A 21,396-nucleotide genomic window follows, 5' to 3' on the forward strand; every position below is an offset into this window, starting at 1 on the left:
ACACAACAGTCTGTCACTGTTACAGAGCACACGAAAACCAATAAAGCACTTAAAAAGAAAAAGTTTATACTGTTACCCCTCTAAATCAATAATGTTTGACTTACCAATAACAGTCACAATCAAATCCAAAACCCACGTAGACACAGAACTCATAAAGTAGCTAAGATATTCTTCCTCAAGAGGCTAATACTGTACAGTACAAGAATAGAGTGTAGTTATTGTTGCGTGCCTGTAGAGACTCCCAGTGCCTACTTACTGCTAGCGTTACCTTGAACACTCAAAGCCAAACTGACAAACTGCCCTTGTGGCCACTCCCATGCCCAACCCATTAGCCAGCCAGTACAGCAGACGGACACAGCAAATCAGGAGCTACTATCCTGCTGCACAAATACTTTCGCAAACACTGTCAATTAAGTAATGATCTCAAATTGAAGCCATTGCAATTCATTTTCAATGCAAGCTTCGTAAAAAAAAGGTGTTATCTAGAACCTAAAAGGGTTCTTCGGCTGTCCCCATAGGAGAACCTATTGAAGAACCCTTTTTGGTTGCAGGTAGAACCCTTTTCGATCCAGGTAGAACCCTTTTCGGTTCCAAGTAGAATGCGTTTCTACAGAGGGTTCTACAAGGAACCCAAAACGGTTCTACCTGGAACCAATAAGGGTTCCCCCTGGAACCAAAAACGGTTATCCTATGGGGACAGCCGAAGAACCCTACTTACAGTGCAGTTTGCAACCCTTTTTTCAGTATGCCGCATTAACATGACTCTAAACACTGGACTTTATTGTGGTAACTCCTTAAACGACTCATTTAATATTCACACATTTGGGCCTTGGTAAGGAAGTATTTACTAGGAATATTAAACACTCCACATCTTTATGCCACATCCCATTTCCACCACATTTATTCCTGTGTTTTTTTTAAGCACCTTTCATGCCCTAATTGCTTTTCATGCCACTGTCGTTTCTCCCCAGTTCAGTATTTATTGTGTGCGCATTGAAAAAAATGTGCCCATTAGGAAGTGATTAGGGCCCAATTAGCCATGCTAGCGGAAAGTGGGTCAGGTTGCTAATAGCTGGCTTCCTATTGGAGGAGGGCCTGAATGAGAGAGAGGAGGACCAGCAGGAATTACAGAAGAGGTAAAGAGAGAGAGAGAGAGAGAGAGAGAGAGAGAGAGAGAGAGAGAGAGAGAGAGAGAGAGAGAGAGAGAGAGAGAGAGAGAGAGAGAGAGAGAGAGAGAGAGAGAGAGAGAGAGAGAGAGAGAGAGAGAGAGAGAGAGAGAGAGAGACAGACAGACAGACAGACAGATAATGAGAAAGAGAAAGAGAAGAGAGGGATTCAGACTCACTGAGAATGGGATGTGGGAAAAGGGGAACTTTGAGAAGCTGACATCATGCCAACAGAGCGGCCTGTGACCCAGAGGGAGAATAGGGGGTGAAACCAGCTGGGGTTTTGGTTCAGAAGTGGACATTGTGTTGGCTTGGACACTGGACACAAGAGAGACACAGAGCATGTCCGGGGCTGACCCAGAACCAGATGACCACATAAGATACCCCAGTTTGAATGAAAAGGAGATCCACATTTCACATCCTGGGTCAGATGTGAAATTGCTATGAACCCCTTGGCCCATGGTTGTCAATAAAGTTGTACTGAATTGAATCCCCTTATTTTATCACACAATTGCCTGTTTTGGACACACAATTGCCTATATTGATACACGATGTATCAATATACGTAAACACTCACACCTGAGCCACAGACCTGCAATTTTTTCTCCCTCTCTCTAACCAAAAGAGTTCACTGTGTGGCACTTTCGTCTCGTCCTATATCCCAAACACATGGACTGCTGACATCACACTCATAAGAGGTCGTAGACCACCTGACCTGGCTAAGATCACTGTGAGAAAGTTCACTACCTTGGGACAAAAATATAATTCCACCAACGCACACACACATTTTTGTGCCTCTATATGACTTGTGCAATCTCGTAGTTTACACAAGACACATGTTTTAGTGTTTAAATCTTAATTACTCAATTAGTGCAGTCAATTAGTAGTCTGAAATCTGAGTCTAACAGACAGAGAGGCCCTCAGGACTTAACCACAGACCACCAGTGAAATTCCTGCCATAACCCAACTCTGTCTCACACACACACACTCTCCAACTCTAGTCTACACAGCCTCTTTCATACCAAAAACCTGTGTTGAACAATGGATTAAACCAAAATCTCATCTACAGTGCATTCGGAAAGTATTCAGACCCCTTGACTTTTTCCACATTTTGTTAAGTTACAGCCATATTCTAAAATTGATTAAAGTGTATTCTTCCCTCATCAATCTGCACACAATACTCCTTAACGACAAAGCAAAAACAAGTATCTATACATTTTTGTAAATGTGTAAAAAAAAAAAAAACGGAAATATCACATTCACATAAGTATTCAGACCCTTTACTCAGTACTTCGTTGAAGCACTTTGGCTGCGATTACAGCCTCCAATCTTTCTGGGTTTGACATTACAAGCTTGGCACACCTGTATTTGTGGAGTTTCTCCAATTCTTCTCTGCAGATCCTCTCAAGCTCTGTCATGTTGGATGAAGAGCGTCGCTGCAGTTTTTTTCAGGTCTCTCCAGAGATGTTTGATTGGGTTCAAGTCTGGGCTCTGGTTGGGCTACGCAAGGATTTTCAAAGACTTGTTTGTTCAGCAAAGCCACTCCTGCATTGTCTTGGCTGTGTGCTTAGGGTCGCTGTCCTGTTGGAAGGTGAACCTTCGCCCCAGTCTGAGGTCCTGAGCGCTCTGGAGAAGGTTTTCATCAAGAATCTCTCTGCACTCTGCTCCGTTCATCTTTCCCTTGATCCTGTCTAGTCTCCCATTCCCTGCCGCTGTAAAACATCCCCAATGCATGATGCTGCCACCACCATGCTTCATCATAGGGGTGGTGCTAGGATTCCTTCAGACGTGACGCTTGGCATTCAGGATAAAGAGTTCAATCTTGGTTTCATCAGACCAGAGAATAGTCCTTTAGGAGCCTTTTATCAAACTCCAAGCGGCTGTCATGTGCCTTTTACTGAGGAGTGGCTTCCGTCTGGCCACTCTATCATAAAGGCCTGATTTGTGGAGTGCTGGAAGGTTCTCCCATCTTCACAGAGGAACTCTAGAGCTCTGTCAGAGTGACCATCAGGTTCTTGGTTACAACCTTGACCAAGGACCTTCTGCCCCGATTGCCTCATTTTGGCAGGGCGGCCACCTCTAAGAAGAGTTTTAGTGGTTTCATTCATCCATTTAAGAATGATGGAGGCCACTGTGTTATTGGGGACCTTCAATGCTGAAGAAATGTTTTGGTACCCTTCCCCAGATCTGTGCCTCGACACAATCCTGTCTCGGAGCTCCACAGACAATTCCTTCGACCTCATGGCTTGGTTTTTGCTGACATGCACTGTCAACTGTGGGACATTACATAAGACAGGCGTGTGCCTTTCCAAGTCATGTCCTATCAATTGAATTGACCACAGGTGGACTCCAATCAAGTTGTAGAAACATCTCAAGGATGGTCAATGGAAACATGATGCACCTGAACTCTATTTCGAGTCTCATAGCAAAGGGTCTGAATACTTATGTAAATAAGGTATCTGTTTTTTACTTTTAATACCTTTTCAGAAATGTCTAAAAACCTGTTTTCACTTTGCCATTATGGGACGTTGTGTGTGGATTGATGAGTCAAAAAGAAATGTAATCCATGTTAGAATAAACCTGTAATGTAACAAAATGTGGAAAAGGATAAGGGGTCTGAAATGTGGAAACACCTTCAAATCAGTGAATTACTCTATTTCAGCCACACCTGTTCCTGACAGGTGTATAAAATAGAGCACACAGCCATGCAATCTCTATACACAAACATTGGCAGTAGAATGGCTCGTACTGAAGAACGTCATAGGATACCACCTTTCCAACAAGTCAGTTCGTCAAATTTCTGCCCTGCTTGAGCTGCCTTGGCCAACTGTAGGTGATGTTATTGGGAAGAGGAAACATGTAGGCGAAACAATGACACACAAGCTCACAGAACGGGACCACCGAGTGCTGAAGCAGGTAGAGCTTTCCTCGTTTGCAACACTCCCTACCGAGTTCCAAACTGCCTCTGGAAGCAACATCAGCACAACAACTGTTCATAGGGAGCTTCATGAAATGGGTTTCCATGCCCAAGCAGCCGCACACAAGCTTAAGATCACCATGAGCAAAGCCAAGTGTCGGCTGGAGTGGTGTAAAGCTCGACGTCATTGGACTCTGGAGCAGTGGAAATATTTGCTGGAGTGATGAATCCCGCTCCACCATCTGGCAGTCCAAAGGAAAAATCTGCATTTGGTGGAAGCCAAGAGAACGCTACCTGCCCGAATGCATAGTGCAAAATGTAAAGTTTGGTGGAGGAGGAATAATGGCCTGAGGCTGCTTTTCATTGTTCGGGCTAGGCTAGGCTAGGCTCCTTAGTTCCAGTGAAAATAAATCTTAACTTTACAGCATACAATGACATTCTAGACAATTCTTTGCTTCCTAATTTGTGGCAACAGTCTGGGGAAGTTTGGGGAAGCACGACAATGCCCCTGTGCACAAAGCGAGGACCATACAGAAATGGTTTGTCTTGATCGGTGTGGAAGGATTTGACTGGCCTGCACAGAGCCCTGACCTCAACCCCATCGAACACCTTTGGGAACACCGACTGCGAGCCAGGCATAATCGCCACATCAGTGCCCGACCTCACTAATGCTCTTGTGGCTGAATGGAAGGAAGTCCCCGCAGCAACGTTCCAACATCTAGTGGAAAGCCTTCAAAGACGAGTGGCTGTTATAGCAGCAAAGCGGGGACCAACTCCTTATTAATGCCCATGATTCTGGAATGAGATGTTCTATAATCTATAATCTTTCTATAATCTCTCGGGTCCCCCTCTATTTCTGACTCTCTGCCTCTCCCCTTTCTCTCTATCAACTTTCTCTCTCTGGGATTGGGTCCTACCCTGAGCTGCCCTCTGTCCTGATAACATCACTGGCTTCTGGGATATCCGCCCAGCACAGTGGACATAGAGTCCTTCTCATGGATCATCACGCCTGTGTGTGTGTGTGTGTTCCACTGTGTCTGTGTTACTGTCTATATGTGCCAGTACCAAGTGTACAATACAAGCGTCCTCAACGTATGTGTGTGTGTGTGTGTGTGTGTGTGTCTGTGTTCCACTGTGTCTGTGTTACTGTCTATATGTGCCAGTACCAAGTGTACAATACAAGCGTCCTCAACATATGTGTGTGTGTATGTGCATGCATGTGTCAGAGACATGCTTGTTCAGCACAGCCCCTTCAAAAAGGCCCATGGTTTCCCCCCCGGCGTTTTAATCTCGTCACAAACTAAACCGGGAGGCAAACATGGTGGAGCCCGCAACGCCGCCACGCACACACACAAAAACAAGCTTAGATGCATTAGAGGGGCTAGCGTCGTCTGACACTGTTTAGCCCTCTCGACCGTTTCACGGTCAAAATACTAAGTTAGACTTGTCAGTCAGTTGTGACCTGGGCATTCTCTGCCTATAGAATATACAGTGCCTTTGGAAAGTATTCAGACCACTTGATTTATTCTAAAATGTATTAAATAAATAAAAATCCATAGGCAATCTACACACAATACACCATAATGACAAGGCGAAAACAATCAATTCAATTGATTGGACATGATTTGGAAAGGCACACAACTGTCTATACAAGGTCCCACAGTTGACAAAGCAAAAACCAAGCCATGAGGTCAAAGGAATTGTCCGTAGAGCAAGAAGCCACTACTCAGTAAAAGGCACATGACAGCCCACTTGGAGTTTGCCAAAAGGCACCTAAGGCCTCACAAACCATGAGAAACAAGATTCTCTGGTCTGATGAAACCAAGATTGAATTCTTTGGCCTGAATGCCAAGCGTCACATCTGGAGGAAATCTGGCACAATCCCCAAGATGAAGCATGGTGGTGGCAGCATCATGCTGTGGGGATGTTCTTCAGCAGCAGGGACTGGGAGACTAGTCAGGATCGAGATAAAGATGAACGGAGCAAAGTACAGAGAGATCCTTGATGAAAACCTGCTCCGGCCTCCTGGGTGGCGCAGTGGTCTAAGGCTAGCCACCAGAGATTCTGGGTTCGAGCACAGGCTCTGCCGCAGCCGGCTGTGACCGGGAGGCCCATGGGGCGGCGCACAATTGGCCCAGCGTTGTCCGGGTTAGGGAGGGTTTGGCCGGCAGGGATATCCTTGTCTCATCGCTCACTAGTGACTCCTGTGGCAGGCCGGGCACAGTGCACGCTGACCAGGTCGCTAGGTGTACGGTGTTTCCTCCGACACATTGGTGCGGCTGGCTTCAGGGTTGGATGTGCGTTGTGTCAAGAAGCAGTGCGGCTAGGTTGGGTTGTGTTTCGGGGGACGCATGGGTCTCTACCTTCGCCCCTCCCAAGTCCGTACGGGAGTTGCAGCGATGAGACAAGACAGTAGACACTAGCAATTGGATACCACGAAATTGGGGAGAAAAAGGGGTATAAAAGAAAAATAACCTGCTCCAGAGCACTCAGGACCTCAGACTGGGGGACAATGACCCTAGGCACACAGCCAAGACAATGCAGAAGTGGCTTCGGGACAAGTCTCTGAATTCAGTCTCTGCCCGGACTTGAACCCGATCAAACATCTCTGCAGCAACGCTCCCCATCCAACCTGACAGAGCTTGAGAGGATCTGCAGAGAAGAATGGGAGAAACTCCCCAAATACAGGTGTGCCAAGCTTCATACCCAAGAAAAGTCGAGGCTGTAATCGCTGCCAAAGGTCCTTCAACAAAGTACTGAGTAAAAGGTCTGAATACTTACACCACTGTTCAAAAGTTTGGGGTCACACAAAGCACATGACAAGTTTCAGAAGAGAGTCATTTGTTTCTGCCCATTTTGAGCCTGTATTCAAACCCACAAATGCTGATGCTCCAGACACTCAACTTGTCTAAAGAAGGCCAGTTTTATTGCTTCTTTAAATCAGCACAACAGTTTTCAGCTGTGCTAACATAATTGCAAAATGGTTTTCTAATGATCAATTAGTCTATTAAAAATGATAAACTTGGATTAGCTAACACAACGTGCCATTGGAACACAGGAGTGATGGATGCTGATAATGGGCCTCTGTATGCCTACTGTATGTAGATATACCCGTACAAATCAGCCGTTTCCAGCTCCAATAGTCATTTACAACACTAACACCGATCAAGTTGATGTTATTTTAAAAGGACCATTTTTGGGGGGCTTTTTTTTCAAAAAACAAGGACATGGGGTATTGTGTGTAGATAGATTGGGGGGAGGAGGGACAATTTCATCAATTTTAGAATAAGCCTGTAACCTAACAAAATGTGGAAAAAGTCAAGGTGTCTGAATACATTCCGTAGGCACGGTATAGAGATAAATAAAGCCTAAACATAAAACCATGACACTGAGTCTATGGGGAAAGAGCAGCATCATACTTATAGACACTGTATACAGTTTAGAATGACACACAGGCTAAACATACGATTATGAATGTGTCCAGATTCAGGAAGAGCCTTTTTTTTAAGCAACATACAGTATGACACTTATTTAAATAGCTTAAAATATATTGCCAGGACTGCCCACAGAGCAATCGTGTTTTAGCTATACACAGATGTCTCGCCAGAAGTACCCTATAAATAAATAATTACCACTGAAAGTTACTTGTTTTTTGTTGTTGTTGCTTATATGTTCAATTAGCAAGTTTCATCTGATTTCATTTAATATAGATGACTTGTATTAAGGAGAACAATATGCCATTTGTTTAAACTGCTTACTCATATTCCCAAGTTCAGATAACACACACACACACACACACACACACACACACACACACACACACACACACACACACACACACACACACACACACACACACACACACACACACACACACACACACACACACACACACACACACACACACACACACACACACACCTCACTCATTGTGCCCTTGTGAGTGAGTGGGACAGCCAGTCTTTGTTTGGAGTGAACCTTTTAAAGTTCCTCCACATGAATGGAGTCAAACAGAGAGGCTACAGCTCATCAACTGGCCATTCATTCAGCACTGTCCACACATGCACGCACGCACGCACGCACGCACACACACCACACTCTCTCTCAATTACATTTAAAGGACTTCATTGGCATGGGAAACATATGTTTACAACGCCAAAGCAAGTGAAGTAGATAATATACAAAAGTGAAATAAACAATAAAGAAAATGAACAGTAAACATTACACGCACAAAAGTTACAAAGGAATAGAGACATTTCAAAGATTAGACAGTAGACAGTGTTGTAACGACGTGTAAATAGTTCACAAGTACAAAAGGTAAAATAAACAAACATAAATATGAGTTGTAATTTACAATGGTGTTTGTTCTTCACCGGTTGCCCTTTCCTTGTGACAACAGGTCACACGTCTCTCTCCCTCTGTGACTACACTGCTGCTGTCACCTTGTGTTAATGTAAAGCATAAGAGGAAGGCCAACTGTATGCTGATGTCTCTCTACTGTATAAAACAGGATGCTTCCAGAGACAGGTTCTCTATTCTACTGTCAGCACCATTGACACAGAACAATTCAGGCCAGACAATAGAACCGGCAGTTTCCCACTGAGCCTCAGCATCTTCTGCATTTTATTTCACGATAGTAAATCACTGAATGTTCCCGCTAATAAATTGTTGCTAACTTGGTACAGTAAAGCTTACTAAGTAAAACGTTGTATTAAAAGAGTAAACACAAACTAAATCACAAAAGGAAAAATCATGACCCTGAGTCTGGTAACTAGGTAAAAGACCATGACCTATACGTCTGGGTCGAATCCCAACGGTCATACATCGGCATAATGTATGATTTAGGAGAAAGCTAGACTGGCGTGCACTCATCTCAAGTTGAGTTTCAGCACTTAGTGGGGCTACGGGGAGAGCGGTGAAAAGACCAATGACAAACCTCGTAGGTGCTGCTGTATCACGGTCCCAGTAGAGTAGACCAAAAGAAGCTGAGAGAAGAAGTAGAGTCCCAAACTCTGATAGATGTTCCACGTAGTGCAGCCTGAGTGGAACTGTTGTGCAGGAGTGAGTTGGGTGAGGGAGGGGCGAGGGATTTGGCAGTGACTCAACAGGGAAGGTAGGTGGTTAGGGGGGAGATGATTCCAAAACCTCCACCCCTCCTACCTGCTGTCTGTCCCTCTGCACCCTTCAGATCACTCTCGCGCACACACACACACACACCACCCTCTCTTTCTCTTCCCTCCCTCCACCCCCCCCCCCCACCCCCATCTTTCATACAGTATAATACAGGGTAATGAGTTTAGACTGTGGAAGACAAACACAGTGAGTCTATAAACAACCCAGTAGAAGAGCTGAGTGGTGACAGCAGTGCAGAGAAGCTATATAAAACCTCGCACTAAATACACAGTCAAACGGATTCCCCCTGGCTAAACACAGCAGACAATAGAGACGCAATGAAGTCAATACGGGTAAACGGTGTCAGGCTGTCTGAATACAGTAACAGTAGACAGACACCAGTCACACAGTAATCGCCATAGAAATAGAATGATATTTCCACGGTAACAGCCCCTGGGCTATGGAGAATGTACAGTGTGAGTTCAAAGCAACATGAGAAGACTAGAGGCCGTGTGACAGCAAGGTTAACCCAGGGTCAAACAAATAAAAAACAAACTGAGTATCATTTTAACCATCTTCCCCCCTGTAGGAATAATGCCATTCTTGTCTCAGCCCAGAAAGTGTGTCCCGGGGATATGTGTAACTACACACCAACAAGACGCAGGCCGAGCAATTTAGGAAATTGATTCAGGGCACATCATAACGATATAAAAGCACGGAGGCCTGGCGATGCCGAACGCGTTTATGCTCATTAATTGCCGTGGGACCCGGCAGACTTTTGCATGACAATAACCCGGAGGACAAGATGTCATGATCGCCACAGCCCCTACAGTACTCATAAGTCATTCGCAGTGTCCTACTATAGGCAAGCACATGTGAGCTTAGGACAGAGCATAGCGGTCATACCACGGAACAACTAGAGGTCATGGTAACGTTTATAGCTCAACACTAAATCTAACACACACACACACGCACGCACACCTCTATAAATCACACACGGTCGCCTAACCTTGTAACCCACAAATGAACGCAGGCACACACACATGCACACACAGTGTTTCGATTGTCCTCGAAATACACAGCATTGAAGCTTGTACTGTTCATTTCTGTATCCCAAAAGCTCCCTTTGCCAAAGATGGGAAGATCATATGATCAGCCAGATAAACAGGTGAAGCATCTGGGCACCATAAATCATATCTAGTTTGACTATCTAACGAATAACCTTTTATGCCCTCAATATGGGTAACAAAGATGAATACTCTACTTCGTGGCTCAACTCACTCGCATGTCAGTAAAGTGCTCCAGCACTGATGGAGTGCATTGTGGGTGGGAGAGTGTCTGCACTCAGGGACCCGTATCCACAAAGCATCTCAAAGTTGGAGTGCTGATCTAGAATCAGTTTAGCCTTTTAGATCATCTTGAATAATGTTATATGGACAGATCTTAGATCAGCACTCCTACTGTACTCTGAGACGCTTTGTGGATAGGCCCTGGTCTATTCTGAGAAAGGGTGACTCCTATGGCCTCCCACACCATAACGGCCTGATTAGGATAGCTGCCATACTCACAGACATCATCATCCACATCATGACCAGGACAGTCTGTCAGCGTTAATGACTTGACAGGTGGTTTAGGCATTTGTGACCCGATTCAGGAAACTAAGTTTTTTTTAGCAAAAAATGTTTTTTTGCAGAAATACCTTCTCGAGCGTGAACTTTCAATTGCCTAAATAACCAACTTGTACACCATCTGTAAATACGAATAAAATTGTTAAATTGCGAGCCTAGTTGTTTAATAAGCCACAGAAAAAGAAGGCTACCTTCCCGCTAGCCATGATTGGCTGAGATAATGTGTGGGCTGGACATGCCGAGAGAGGAGTTCAGATTGGTCTGCCATATAGAGGGCTTCTGTCTATTTGAGCTCGTCAGTCTGTGTTGGTAATCCTGTCGAACGCTGCTTTTCTAAAAATGTATTGTGTAGTGGAGCTGCATAAGTGTTGCTCTCCACTTTCTGGAGGATCAAGTTATGAAATCAGTGGAATTGGAGTATGATAGCTAGAGATGGAGAAAACACCTGTCTCCGGATTACATCTTCAAACTAAGGGCAACCGTGGTATGGCATTCCTGACAGGGAGACGCATCCATCATGCATGTTGATGTATACAGGTAAGATAGTCTAGCATTAGCTAGCTACATTTTCAGATATTACAAGTTTCTAATTTTTACAAAGTGGTTTCATTTCAAGCTAAAGTGCACTGGCTCTAGCTAGCTAAAGTTAGCTGGCTGGATCCCTAGCTGACGTTATTATTTGTTTCCCAGATCCGTTTGCTTTTCTAATTAGAGCTTAATGTTAGCTAGCTAACATTGACCATGGTTGGTTAGCTCCGAGCACTGTGGCATTGTTGGCACTGTTCATTGTTGTTTAACTAGCTAGCTTTAGCTGGTTAGGCTGTTTTCATGCTATCCAGAGGTAAACAAATCATTGGCCAGAGCGTCAAGTGTGCGCTCCTAGAGCGAAACAAAATGGGTGGGGCTAAAGCTTAAGAGGGTGTGAACGATGCTGAATGGGTATAGACAAAGAAGAGCTCTTCACAAGATACCAAAACATTCAAAGGCGATTTTCTCAAAAGTGAGTTTACAAGTTGATCAACTTTCAAAGTAGAATTACTTTACAATTGTTCCTCAAATGCAGTGTATGACATACCATTTCGAAGACATCAAAATTGTGAAATAACATATGGATTCAATTATAAAATATCCCTTACACAGCCTGGAGGTGTGTTTTGGGTCATCCTGTTGAAAAACAAATGATAGTCCCACTAAGTCCAAACCAGATGGGATGGCTTATCGCTACAGAAAGCTGTGGTAGCCCTGCTGGTTAAGTGTGCCTTGAATTCTAAATAAATCACAGACAGTGTCACCAGCAAAGCACCGCCACACCATAACACCTCGTCCTCCATGCTTTACAGGGGGAAAAAACACATGCAGAGATCATCTGTTCACCCACACCGTGTCTTACAAAGACACCGCGGATCGAACCAAAAATCTCCAATTTGAACTCCAGACCAAAGGACACATTTCCAATGGTCTAATGTCCATTGCTCGTGTTTCTTGGACCAAGCAAGTCTTTTCTTCTTATTGGTGTCCTTTAGTAGTTTCTTTGCAGCAATTCAACACCATAGTACCCTCCAAGCTCATGATTAAGCTTGAGGTCCAGGGTCTCAACCCCACCCTGTGCAATTTGGTCCTGGAATTCCTGAAGGGTCGCCCCCAGGTGGTGAAGGTAGGAAACAGCAGTGGAGAAGGTGGAAAGTTTCAAGTTCCTCAGCGTACACATCAGACAAACTGAAATTATCCACCCACAGAGACAGTGTGGTGAAGGCAACGCAACAGTGCCTCTTCAACCACAGGAGGCTTGAGAAATTTGGCTTGTCACCTAAAACCCTCACAAACTTCTACAGATGCACAATTGAGAGCATCCTGTCGGGCTGTATCACAGTCTGGTACGGCAACTGCACTGCCTTCAACCGCAAGGCTCTCCAGACGGTGGTGCAGTCTGCACAACGCATCACTGGGGGCAAACTACCTGCCCTCCAGGACACCTACAGCACCCGATGTCACAGGAAGGCCAAAAAGATCATCAAGGACATCAACCACCCGAGCCACCCCGCTACCATCCAGAAGACGAGATCAGTACAGGTTCATCAAAGCTGGGACCGAGAGACTGAAAAACAGCATTTACAGTTGAAGTTGGAAGTTTACAAAGACTTAGGTTGGAGTAATTAAAACTTGTTTTTCAACCACTCCACAAATGTCTTGTTAACAAACTATAGCTTTGGCAAGTTGGTTGTGCATGACACAAGTAATTTTTCCAACAATTGTTTACAGACAGATTATTTCACTTATAATTCACTTTATCACAAGTCCAGTGGGTCAGAAGTTTACATACACTAAGTTGACTGTGCCTTTAAACAACTTCCAGAAAAGGAGGTCATGGCTTTAGAAGCTTCTGATAGGCTAATTGAAATCATTTGAGTCAATTGGAGGTGTACCTGTGGATGTATTTCAAGGCCTACCTTCAAACCGAGTGCCTCTGCTTGACATCATAGGAACATCTAAAGAAATCAGCCCAAAAAAAAGCAATTTCCAAATGCCTGAAGGTACCACGTTCATCTGTACAAACAATAGTACACAAGTATAAACACCATGGGACAACGCAGCCATCATACCGCTCAGGAAGAGGGCGTTCTGTCTCCTCGAGAATAATGTACTTTGGTGCAAAAAGTGCAAATCAATCCAGAACAACAGCAAAGGACCTTGGAAATATGCTGGAGAAAATAGGTACAAAAGTATCTATATCCACAGTAAAATGAGTCCTATATCGACATAAGGCTGCTCAGCAAGGAAGAAGCCACTGCTCCAAAATCACCATAAAAAAGCCAGACTGCACATGGGGACAAAGATCGTATTTTTGGGAGAAATGTCCCCTAGTCTGATGAAACAGAAATAGAACTGTTTGGCCATAATGACCATCATTATGTTTGGAGGAAAAAGGGGGAGGCTTGCAAGCCGAAGAACACCATCTCAACCGTTAAGCACGGGGGTGGCAGCATCATGTTGTGGAGGTGCTTTGCTGCAGGAGGGACTGGTGCACTTCACAAAATAGATGGCAACATGAGGGAGGAAAACGATGTGGATATATTGAAGCAACTCAAGACATTAGTCAGGAAGTTAAAGCTTGGTCGCAAATGGGTCTTCCAAATGGACAATGACCCCAAGCATACTGCAAAGTTGTGGCAAAATGGCTTAAAGGACAACAAAGTCAAGGTATTGGAGTGGCCATCACAAAGCCCTGACCTCAATCATATATAACATTTTTGGGCAAAACTGAAAAAGTATGTGCGAGCAAGGAGGCCTACAAACCTGACTCAGTTACAACAGCTCTGTCAGAAGGAATGGGCCAAAATTCACCCAACTTATTGTGGGAAGCTTGTGGAAGGCTACCCGAAACGTTTGACCCAAGTTAAACAATTTAAAGGCAATGCTACCAAATACTAATTGTGTGTATGTAAACTTCTGACCCACTGGGAATGTGATGAAAGAAATAAAAGCTGAAAAGAATCCTTCTCAACTATTATTCTGACATTTCACATTCTTAAAATAAAGTGGTGATCCTAACTGACCTAAGACAGGGATCTTTTTTACTGAGATTAAATGTCAAGAATTGTGAAAAACTGAGTTTAAATGTATTTGGCTAAGGTGCATGTAAACTCCCGACATCAACTGTATCTCAAGGCCGTCAGACGGTTTAACAGCCATCACTAACACCGAGAGGCTGCTGCATACATACAGACTCAAATCATTAGCCACTTTAATAAATGGATCACATGCAGCTAACACAGACATATGGAAATGTCTGCTCTACCAAAAATTACAACCAATTAATTGCAGCATTACCACAAAAATGGAAGAGGCAAGTAGAAGGGGAAAAAAGTAAGGAACTTGTATGTCGGCCCTGTATTAAAGAATATAAGTGGTTAAAGAAAAGTGTGATAAATAAAAACATACCAATTTCATTTAAGGACCAAAAAACTGACAGCTGTGCCATATACATTGCAAAATAGTTGGGAAGAGATTTTGGATGTACCCATTCCATGGCACATGGTTTATGAATTGATACGCAAAACAACGCCGGATTCAAAACATCACATTTTTCAATATAAATTACTATACAAAATTCTTGCAACTAATAGAATGTTATATATATGGGGGATACAATCTTCCCAGCTCTGCAGATTCTGCTGTGAGGAGGCAGAGTCATTAGATCATTTATTTTGGTATTGTCCACATATAGTTCATTTTTGTTCACAGGTCCAGGAATGGCTGAAGAATTGCAACATTTGCCTAGAACTAACACTACAGATAGCAATACTGGGTGATTTGAAAAGCCATAGTCAATCAATCAATAATATAATAATTATTTTAGCAAAAAAATGTTTATTTTTAATTTACAATCTGTAGAAGCTATGAGAATAGGAAGGTTCATTTATTTTGTGAAGCATCACAGCACAGTTGAAAAATATATGGCATGTAGAAATCCGAAATGGATGATGTTGAGAGACAGATGGGAGGGGTTGAGTGGAGCTGAAGGGTGGGACTAATAACAAGATAAACAATGTAAAACATACGGGATCTGTAGAATGTATATAGGTTCGGAGCTTTTGTGAAATAGCATAGTTACAAATATAAATCAAACTGGATGGACATCAGAAATAGAGGAAGGACTAAGAACAAACAAGAGAGAACTATTGTAAAGTAGACTGTGTCTGTAGACTGTGTATAAGATGTATGGATTGAAGGTAGAAGCAGAAGTGTTTATTAGTTTACTCCAATTGGGGGATTTAGGGTTTGCGGGGAATAATAATAAAGGTATATTCTTTAAAAAAGTATGTATGTCTATATAGGTATGTGTATGTATATATGTGTATATATATATGCATGCGTGTATGGATATATATATTTACCCCAAAAAATATGGGGGATTGGAAATGATGCAGACAATTACATTGGAAGCAACATTCTTTCCGCAATATTAAGCTGACCCCCCCCAAAAAAAAAAAAAATAAAACTAAATAAATGGATCACTAGCCACTTTAAATAATGCCACTTGAATAATGTTTACATATCTTACATTACTCATCTCATACGTACAGTGCCTTGCGAAAGTATTCGGCCCCCTTGAACTTTGCGACCTTTTGCCACATTTCAGGCTTCAAACATAAAGATATAAAACTGTATTTTTTTGGTGAAGAATCAACAACAAGTGGGACACAGTCATGAAGTGGAACGACATTTACTGGATATTTCAAACTTTTTTAACAAATCAAAAACTGAAAAATTGGGCGTGCAAAATTATTCAGCCCCTTTACTTTCAGTGCAGCAAACTCTCTCCAGAAGTTCAGTGAGGATCTCTGAATGATCCAATGTTGACCTAAATGACTAATGATGAGAAATACAATCCACCTGTGTGTAATCAAGTCTCCGTATAAATGCACCTGCACTGTGATAGTCTCAGAGGTCCGTTAAAAGCGCAGAGAGCATCATGAAGAACAAGGAGCACACCAGGCAGGTCCGAGATACTGTTGTGAAGAAGTTTAAAGCCGGATTTGGATACAAAAAGATTTCCCAAGCTTTAAACATCCCAAGGAGCACTGTGCAAGCGATAATATTGAAATGGCAGGAGTATCAGACCACTGCAAATCTACCAAGACCTGGCCGTCCCTCTAAACTTTCAGCTCATACAAGGAGAAGACTGATCAGAGATGCAGCCAAGAGGCCCATGATCACTCTGGTTGAACTGCAGAGATCTACAGCTGAGGTGGGAGACTCTGTCCATAGGACAACAATCAGTCGTATATTGCACAAATCTGGCCTTTATGGAAGAGTGGCAAGAAGAAAGCCATTTCTTAAAGATATCCATAAAAAGTGTTGTTTAAAGTTTGCCACAAGCCACCTGGGAGACACACCAAACATGTGGAAGAAGGTGCTCTGGTCAGATGAAACCAAAATTGAACTTTTTGGCAACAATGCAAAACGTTATGTTTGGCGTAAAAGCAACACAGCTGAACACACCATCCCCACTGTCAAACATGGTGGTGGCAGCATCATGGTTTGGGCCTGCTTTTCTTCAGCAGGGACAGGGAAGATGGTTAAAATTGATGGGAGGATGGATGGAGCCAAATACAGGACCATTCTGGAAGAAAACCTGATGGAGTCTGCAAAAGACCTGAGACTGGGACGGAGATTTGTCTTCCAACAAGACAATGATCCAAAACATAAAGCAAAATCTACAATGGAATGGTTCAAAAATAAACATATCCAGGTGTTAGAATGGCCAAGTCAAAGTTCAGACCTGAATCCAATCGAGAATCTGTGGAAAGAACTGAAAACTGCTGTTCACAAATGCTCTCCATCCAACCTCACTGAGCTCGAGCTGTTTTGCAAGGAGGAATGGGAAAAAATGTCAGTCTCTCGATGTGCAAAACTGATAGAGACATACCCCAAGCGACTTACAGCTGTAATCGCAGCAAAAGGTGGCGCTACAAAGTATTAACTTAAGGGGGCTGAATAATTTTGCACGCCCAATTTTTCAGTTTTTGATTTGTTAAAAAAGTTTGAAATATCCAATAAATGTCGTTCCACTTCATGATTGTGTCCCACTTGTTGTTGATTCTTCACAAAAAAATACAGTTTTATATCTTTATGTTTGAAGCCTGAAATGTGGCAAAAGGTCGCAAAGTTCAAGGGGGCCGAATACTTTCGCAAGGCACTGTATATACTGTATTTTATACCATCTATTGCATCTTAACTATGCCGCTTGGTCATCTCTCATCCATATATTTCTATGTACATATTCTTATTCCATCCATTTGTGTGTATTAGGTAGTGGTTGTGGAATTGTTAGATTACCTGTTAGATATTACTGCACTGTGAGAACTAGAAGCACAAGCATTTCATTACACTCACATTAACATCTGCTAACCATGTGTATGTGACCAATAAAATTTGATTTGATAATTTGATGTTGAGATGTGTCTGTTACTTGAACTCTATGAAGCATTTACTTGGGCTGCAATTTCTGAGGCTGGTAACTCTAATGAACTTATCGTCTGCAGCAGAGGTAACTCTGGGTCCTCCTTTCCTGTGGCGGTCCTCATGAGAGACAGTTTCATCATAGCGCTTGATGGTTTTTGCGACTGCACTTGAAGAAACTTTCAAAGTTCTTGAAATGTTCCATATTGACTGACCTTCATGTCTTAAAGTAATGATGGACTGTCGTTTCTCTTTGCTTATTTGAGCTGTTCTTGCCATAATATGGACTTGGTCTTTTACCAAATAGGGATACCCCCCCCTACCTAGTCACAACACAACTGATTGGCTCAAACACATTAAGAAGGAAAGAAATTCCACAAATTAACTTTAAAGAAGGCACACCTGTTAATTGAAATGCATTCCAGGTGACTACCTCATGGAGCTGGTTGTGAGAATGCCAAAAGTGTGCAAAGCTGTAATCAAGGTAAAGGGTGTATTTAAGAATCTCAAATATAAAATAAATGTTGATTTGATTAACACTTTATTTTGATTAGTACATGATTCCATATGTGTTATTTCATAGTTTTGATGTCTTCACTATTATTCTACCATGCAGAAAATAGTAGAAATAAAGAAAAACCCTTGAATGACTAGGTGTTCTAAAACTTTTGAACGGTAGTGTATGTATGTATGTTTTTTTGAGTGTGCGTGCGTGCGAAGGACAGACGTACCTTTGTGAGCGGCTGGTTTGGTCTTGTCTGTGAAGCCCTGACTTCGCCGGTTGCCGGCGGCGCCAACCGGCCCGCGAGGTGTGATGTCACTGCCAGCAGTGGACACCCTCGCACTCGGGCCTGGAAGTCTGAGCGGGAGAGCAATAGAGCGTTTACACTCAATGGCACAAACAGCAAGGATTAGGCAATACGTTCATTAATCCTCCAATAATTTTCCACCCATCTGTAACCACATATTGTTAGCTAATCTCCTGTGTAGCCATAGCCGGGAGTCAGGGGCAGCGTTCTGGCCGGGTCCGTCTTTCACATAAATTGCTATTTCAACATCGGTGGAGGAAACATAATTCTGTGGCTGTCGGCATTGGTCTGACAAACAAAATATGACCGGTAGTTCAATACTGGTGTAAAACATCAACTCTTATTTCGTTCTTGCTACACTGAGTGAGTGACCTTAAAATTATTATTATTTTTTTTAAAGGCATTCCCTTTACATGACCAAGCAGGACTGCATGGGCTTTTGTTAGTGGGGAGAATAGGTCCAGCTCATTAGACTTTCAATTACGGTGAGTAGAAAGACTGTTGTTAGCCCGTGAATTAACTGTCTTATGAATTCAACTGGGCTTATAAGTCATCATTAAGTTCCTGTCCGACAACAAAGACCATGATGGTATGAGCGTTCCTAAATGAACACACTGAAAATGTTATTAGTGTATAAACAAGCTTTCTATTACGAAAATATCCATTTAGCAGATACTTTTATCTAAAAGGGACTTAGCATCAATTTACTTGCAAAGCATACATTTTGCGTACGGGTGATCCCAGGAATCAAACCCACTATCCTGGCATTGCAAGAACCATGCTCTACCAACTGAGCTGCAAAATGTAACACATGATTTAATTCTGAGTGAGATATTAAGTCACAGGCTTCACTGCTAGCCTATTCATGATATACACTGTTTGCATGATGAAACGTCTTCTGTCTGTTCTCATTCAGGATGTGGCCACATTAAATCGTAATCCTGAAATGATCCTAATGTCACCTATGCTCCCCCTGGATGCACATCGAGACCGTTTTCATTCAAGCCGAGAAAGAAAGAAAATAAAGCATAAAGATTAAAAGGAAAAGTAGTGGAGGAGAAACACATTACAATCTGAAAAGGAGAAAAACACCATTCCAGATATTGAATGTGCCCAGCTGAATATTAACCTGCAGTTATACATGCTGACCAGAGGGCGGCGCTACTGCATTGTTTTGTAAATTAGACTAGAAGCAGGTGCAAAACTACAAGGGATGGACAGCATGCACTCTCCTCTGGGCAGGCAAAAAGCGGATGTTTCCGTTTTTTAGGGATACAGTATTTTCAACCTAACTTCTGTTTCCCCTGAAAAACGGACGTGAGGACTCTGTTCAGGCATCTTTTTATGCCTGCTGTGTTGGGTTTAGGCAGCAGCACGCAACAACACATCCTCAACTTCACTTCATTTCATTCAGTCAGTTGGTGTAGAAAACGGTGACATGCTTGCAAAACAACGTTTTTGGCCACTATTCATAAAAACCTCTCAGAGTAGGAGTGTTACTCTAGGACTAGGCCTTTCTTTTTAATAATGACACAAAAGGCTAAACTGATCCTAGGTCAGTACTCCTACTTTATGACAGTTTATGAATATGGGCCCAGAGATTAAACATTATCTCACAGAACACAGTACAGTAGTAGGAGGATAGTAGTAGTGGCCTATCCAATCCGTTATCGTAACATACAACCAAATTCAAGCCATCCACTCCTCCATCTCAGTTAATTATTAAGGTCATACTCACAGTGAGACGCTCTCTCACATTCTTGAGTGCGCGCACACACATGCACATCACACGCAGGCAACCACACACACACACACAAACACACAGGGGTTATCAAAAGGTCCCTCACACCCCATTAAGCAGACATGCCAAATGAGGCGTGATGCCAGAGTCAAACAGGACTTTCCAAAATGGAGCCTTGGAGTCCCCTCTCTTCAAAACTCATGCAGAGTAGAATAGTAGTTTCAGGTAGAAGTTGCCCTTACCACAGATCTAGGATCATATTAATAACACCTCTATAGTAACCATAACTATTACATGTTGAAACAAATCTGACCCTGTATCAGTTGTTATGGGCAACCTCTACTTACTCTGGAAATAGAGAGGAAAGGGAGGAGAATTAGAAGATGAGGAGGAGTGGAGGAGGAAGATGCATGACCACAAAGAAGAGTGGGAGAAAGAGGGAGAGAAAAAGAGCTGACCTAGAGGACTTTTTCTGACCAAGGGAGAACCTGAGCAGTTTACTCTGAGACCCAGCCCTAGGAGGAGAGAGAGAAAGAAAGAGAAGGAGAGCGCAATGGAGGACGGGAGAGACAGAAAGACTCATTTGACATTTACAGAAGACCGGAGCTACGACAACTGGAATGAGAGAGGAAATAAGACCGAGACGGTAAATTGAACACTGATGACATCAACAAAAAGCGAAAGAGGGAAGACATTTTCAAATTCGAAGTATTACGAACTACATCTTCCCAGAATGCATCAGTGTAGTGGTGATCCAACAGGCTTACCTGGACTGCATCTCGGCCTGTGCTGTTTTCTGGGCTGCTTGTGCTGTGGGGGCCGGAGTCTCATGCGTAGGGGTTACAGGGTGGCTGCTGAGCTGGGCAGGGGCGCCGGTCTGCTGGATCAGGAGAGGTTGAGGGCTCTGGGGCTGGGGGTTAAGGTGGGGCTGGGAGTACTGGCGGTGGGCCTGCTGCTGCTTGTAGCGAGACAGGCTGAAGAAGAGCCCCAGAATGGCCTTCAGATTCCCATTCCGGATCTCTGCGTAGATAGAGATAGAGATAGAGATAGAGAGAGAGAG

General features: G+C 43.2%; 1 protein-coding gene across 2 annotated transcripts in view; it reads right to left on the bottom strand.

Annotated features, from left to right (window-relative positions):
* LOC110506288 (neuron navigator 2) overlaps window positions 1-21,396 on the bottom strand; it is a 130,305-nt gene that overhangs the window by 57,095 nt on the left and 51,814 nt on the right. Inside the window, exons 5-7 of one of the 2 annotated variants that reach the window (XM_036963581.2) lie at window positions 21,104-21,356; window positions 20,795-20,851; window positions 18,518-18,645 (exon numbers count right to left, since the gene is read on the bottom strand). In XM_036963581.2, the coding sequence (XP_036819476.2) occupies window positions 18,518-18,645; window positions 20,795-20,851; window positions 21,104-21,356 (438 nt within the window). The remainder of the gene's footprint in view (window positions 1-18,517; window positions 18,646-20,794; window positions 20,852-21,103; window positions 21,357-21,396) is intronic. The other variant, XM_090221779.1, reaches the window with a different exon arrangement.

The sequence above is a fragment of the Oncorhynchus mykiss genome, chromosome 26 (genome assembly GCF_057628025.1).
Source record: "Oncorhynchus mykiss isolate SJ-2025 chromosome 26, ASM5762802v1, whole genome shotgun sequence".
NCBI classification, from domain to species: Eukaryota; Metazoa; Chordata; class Actinopteri; order Salmoniformes; family Salmonidae; genus Oncorhynchus; species Oncorhynchus mykiss.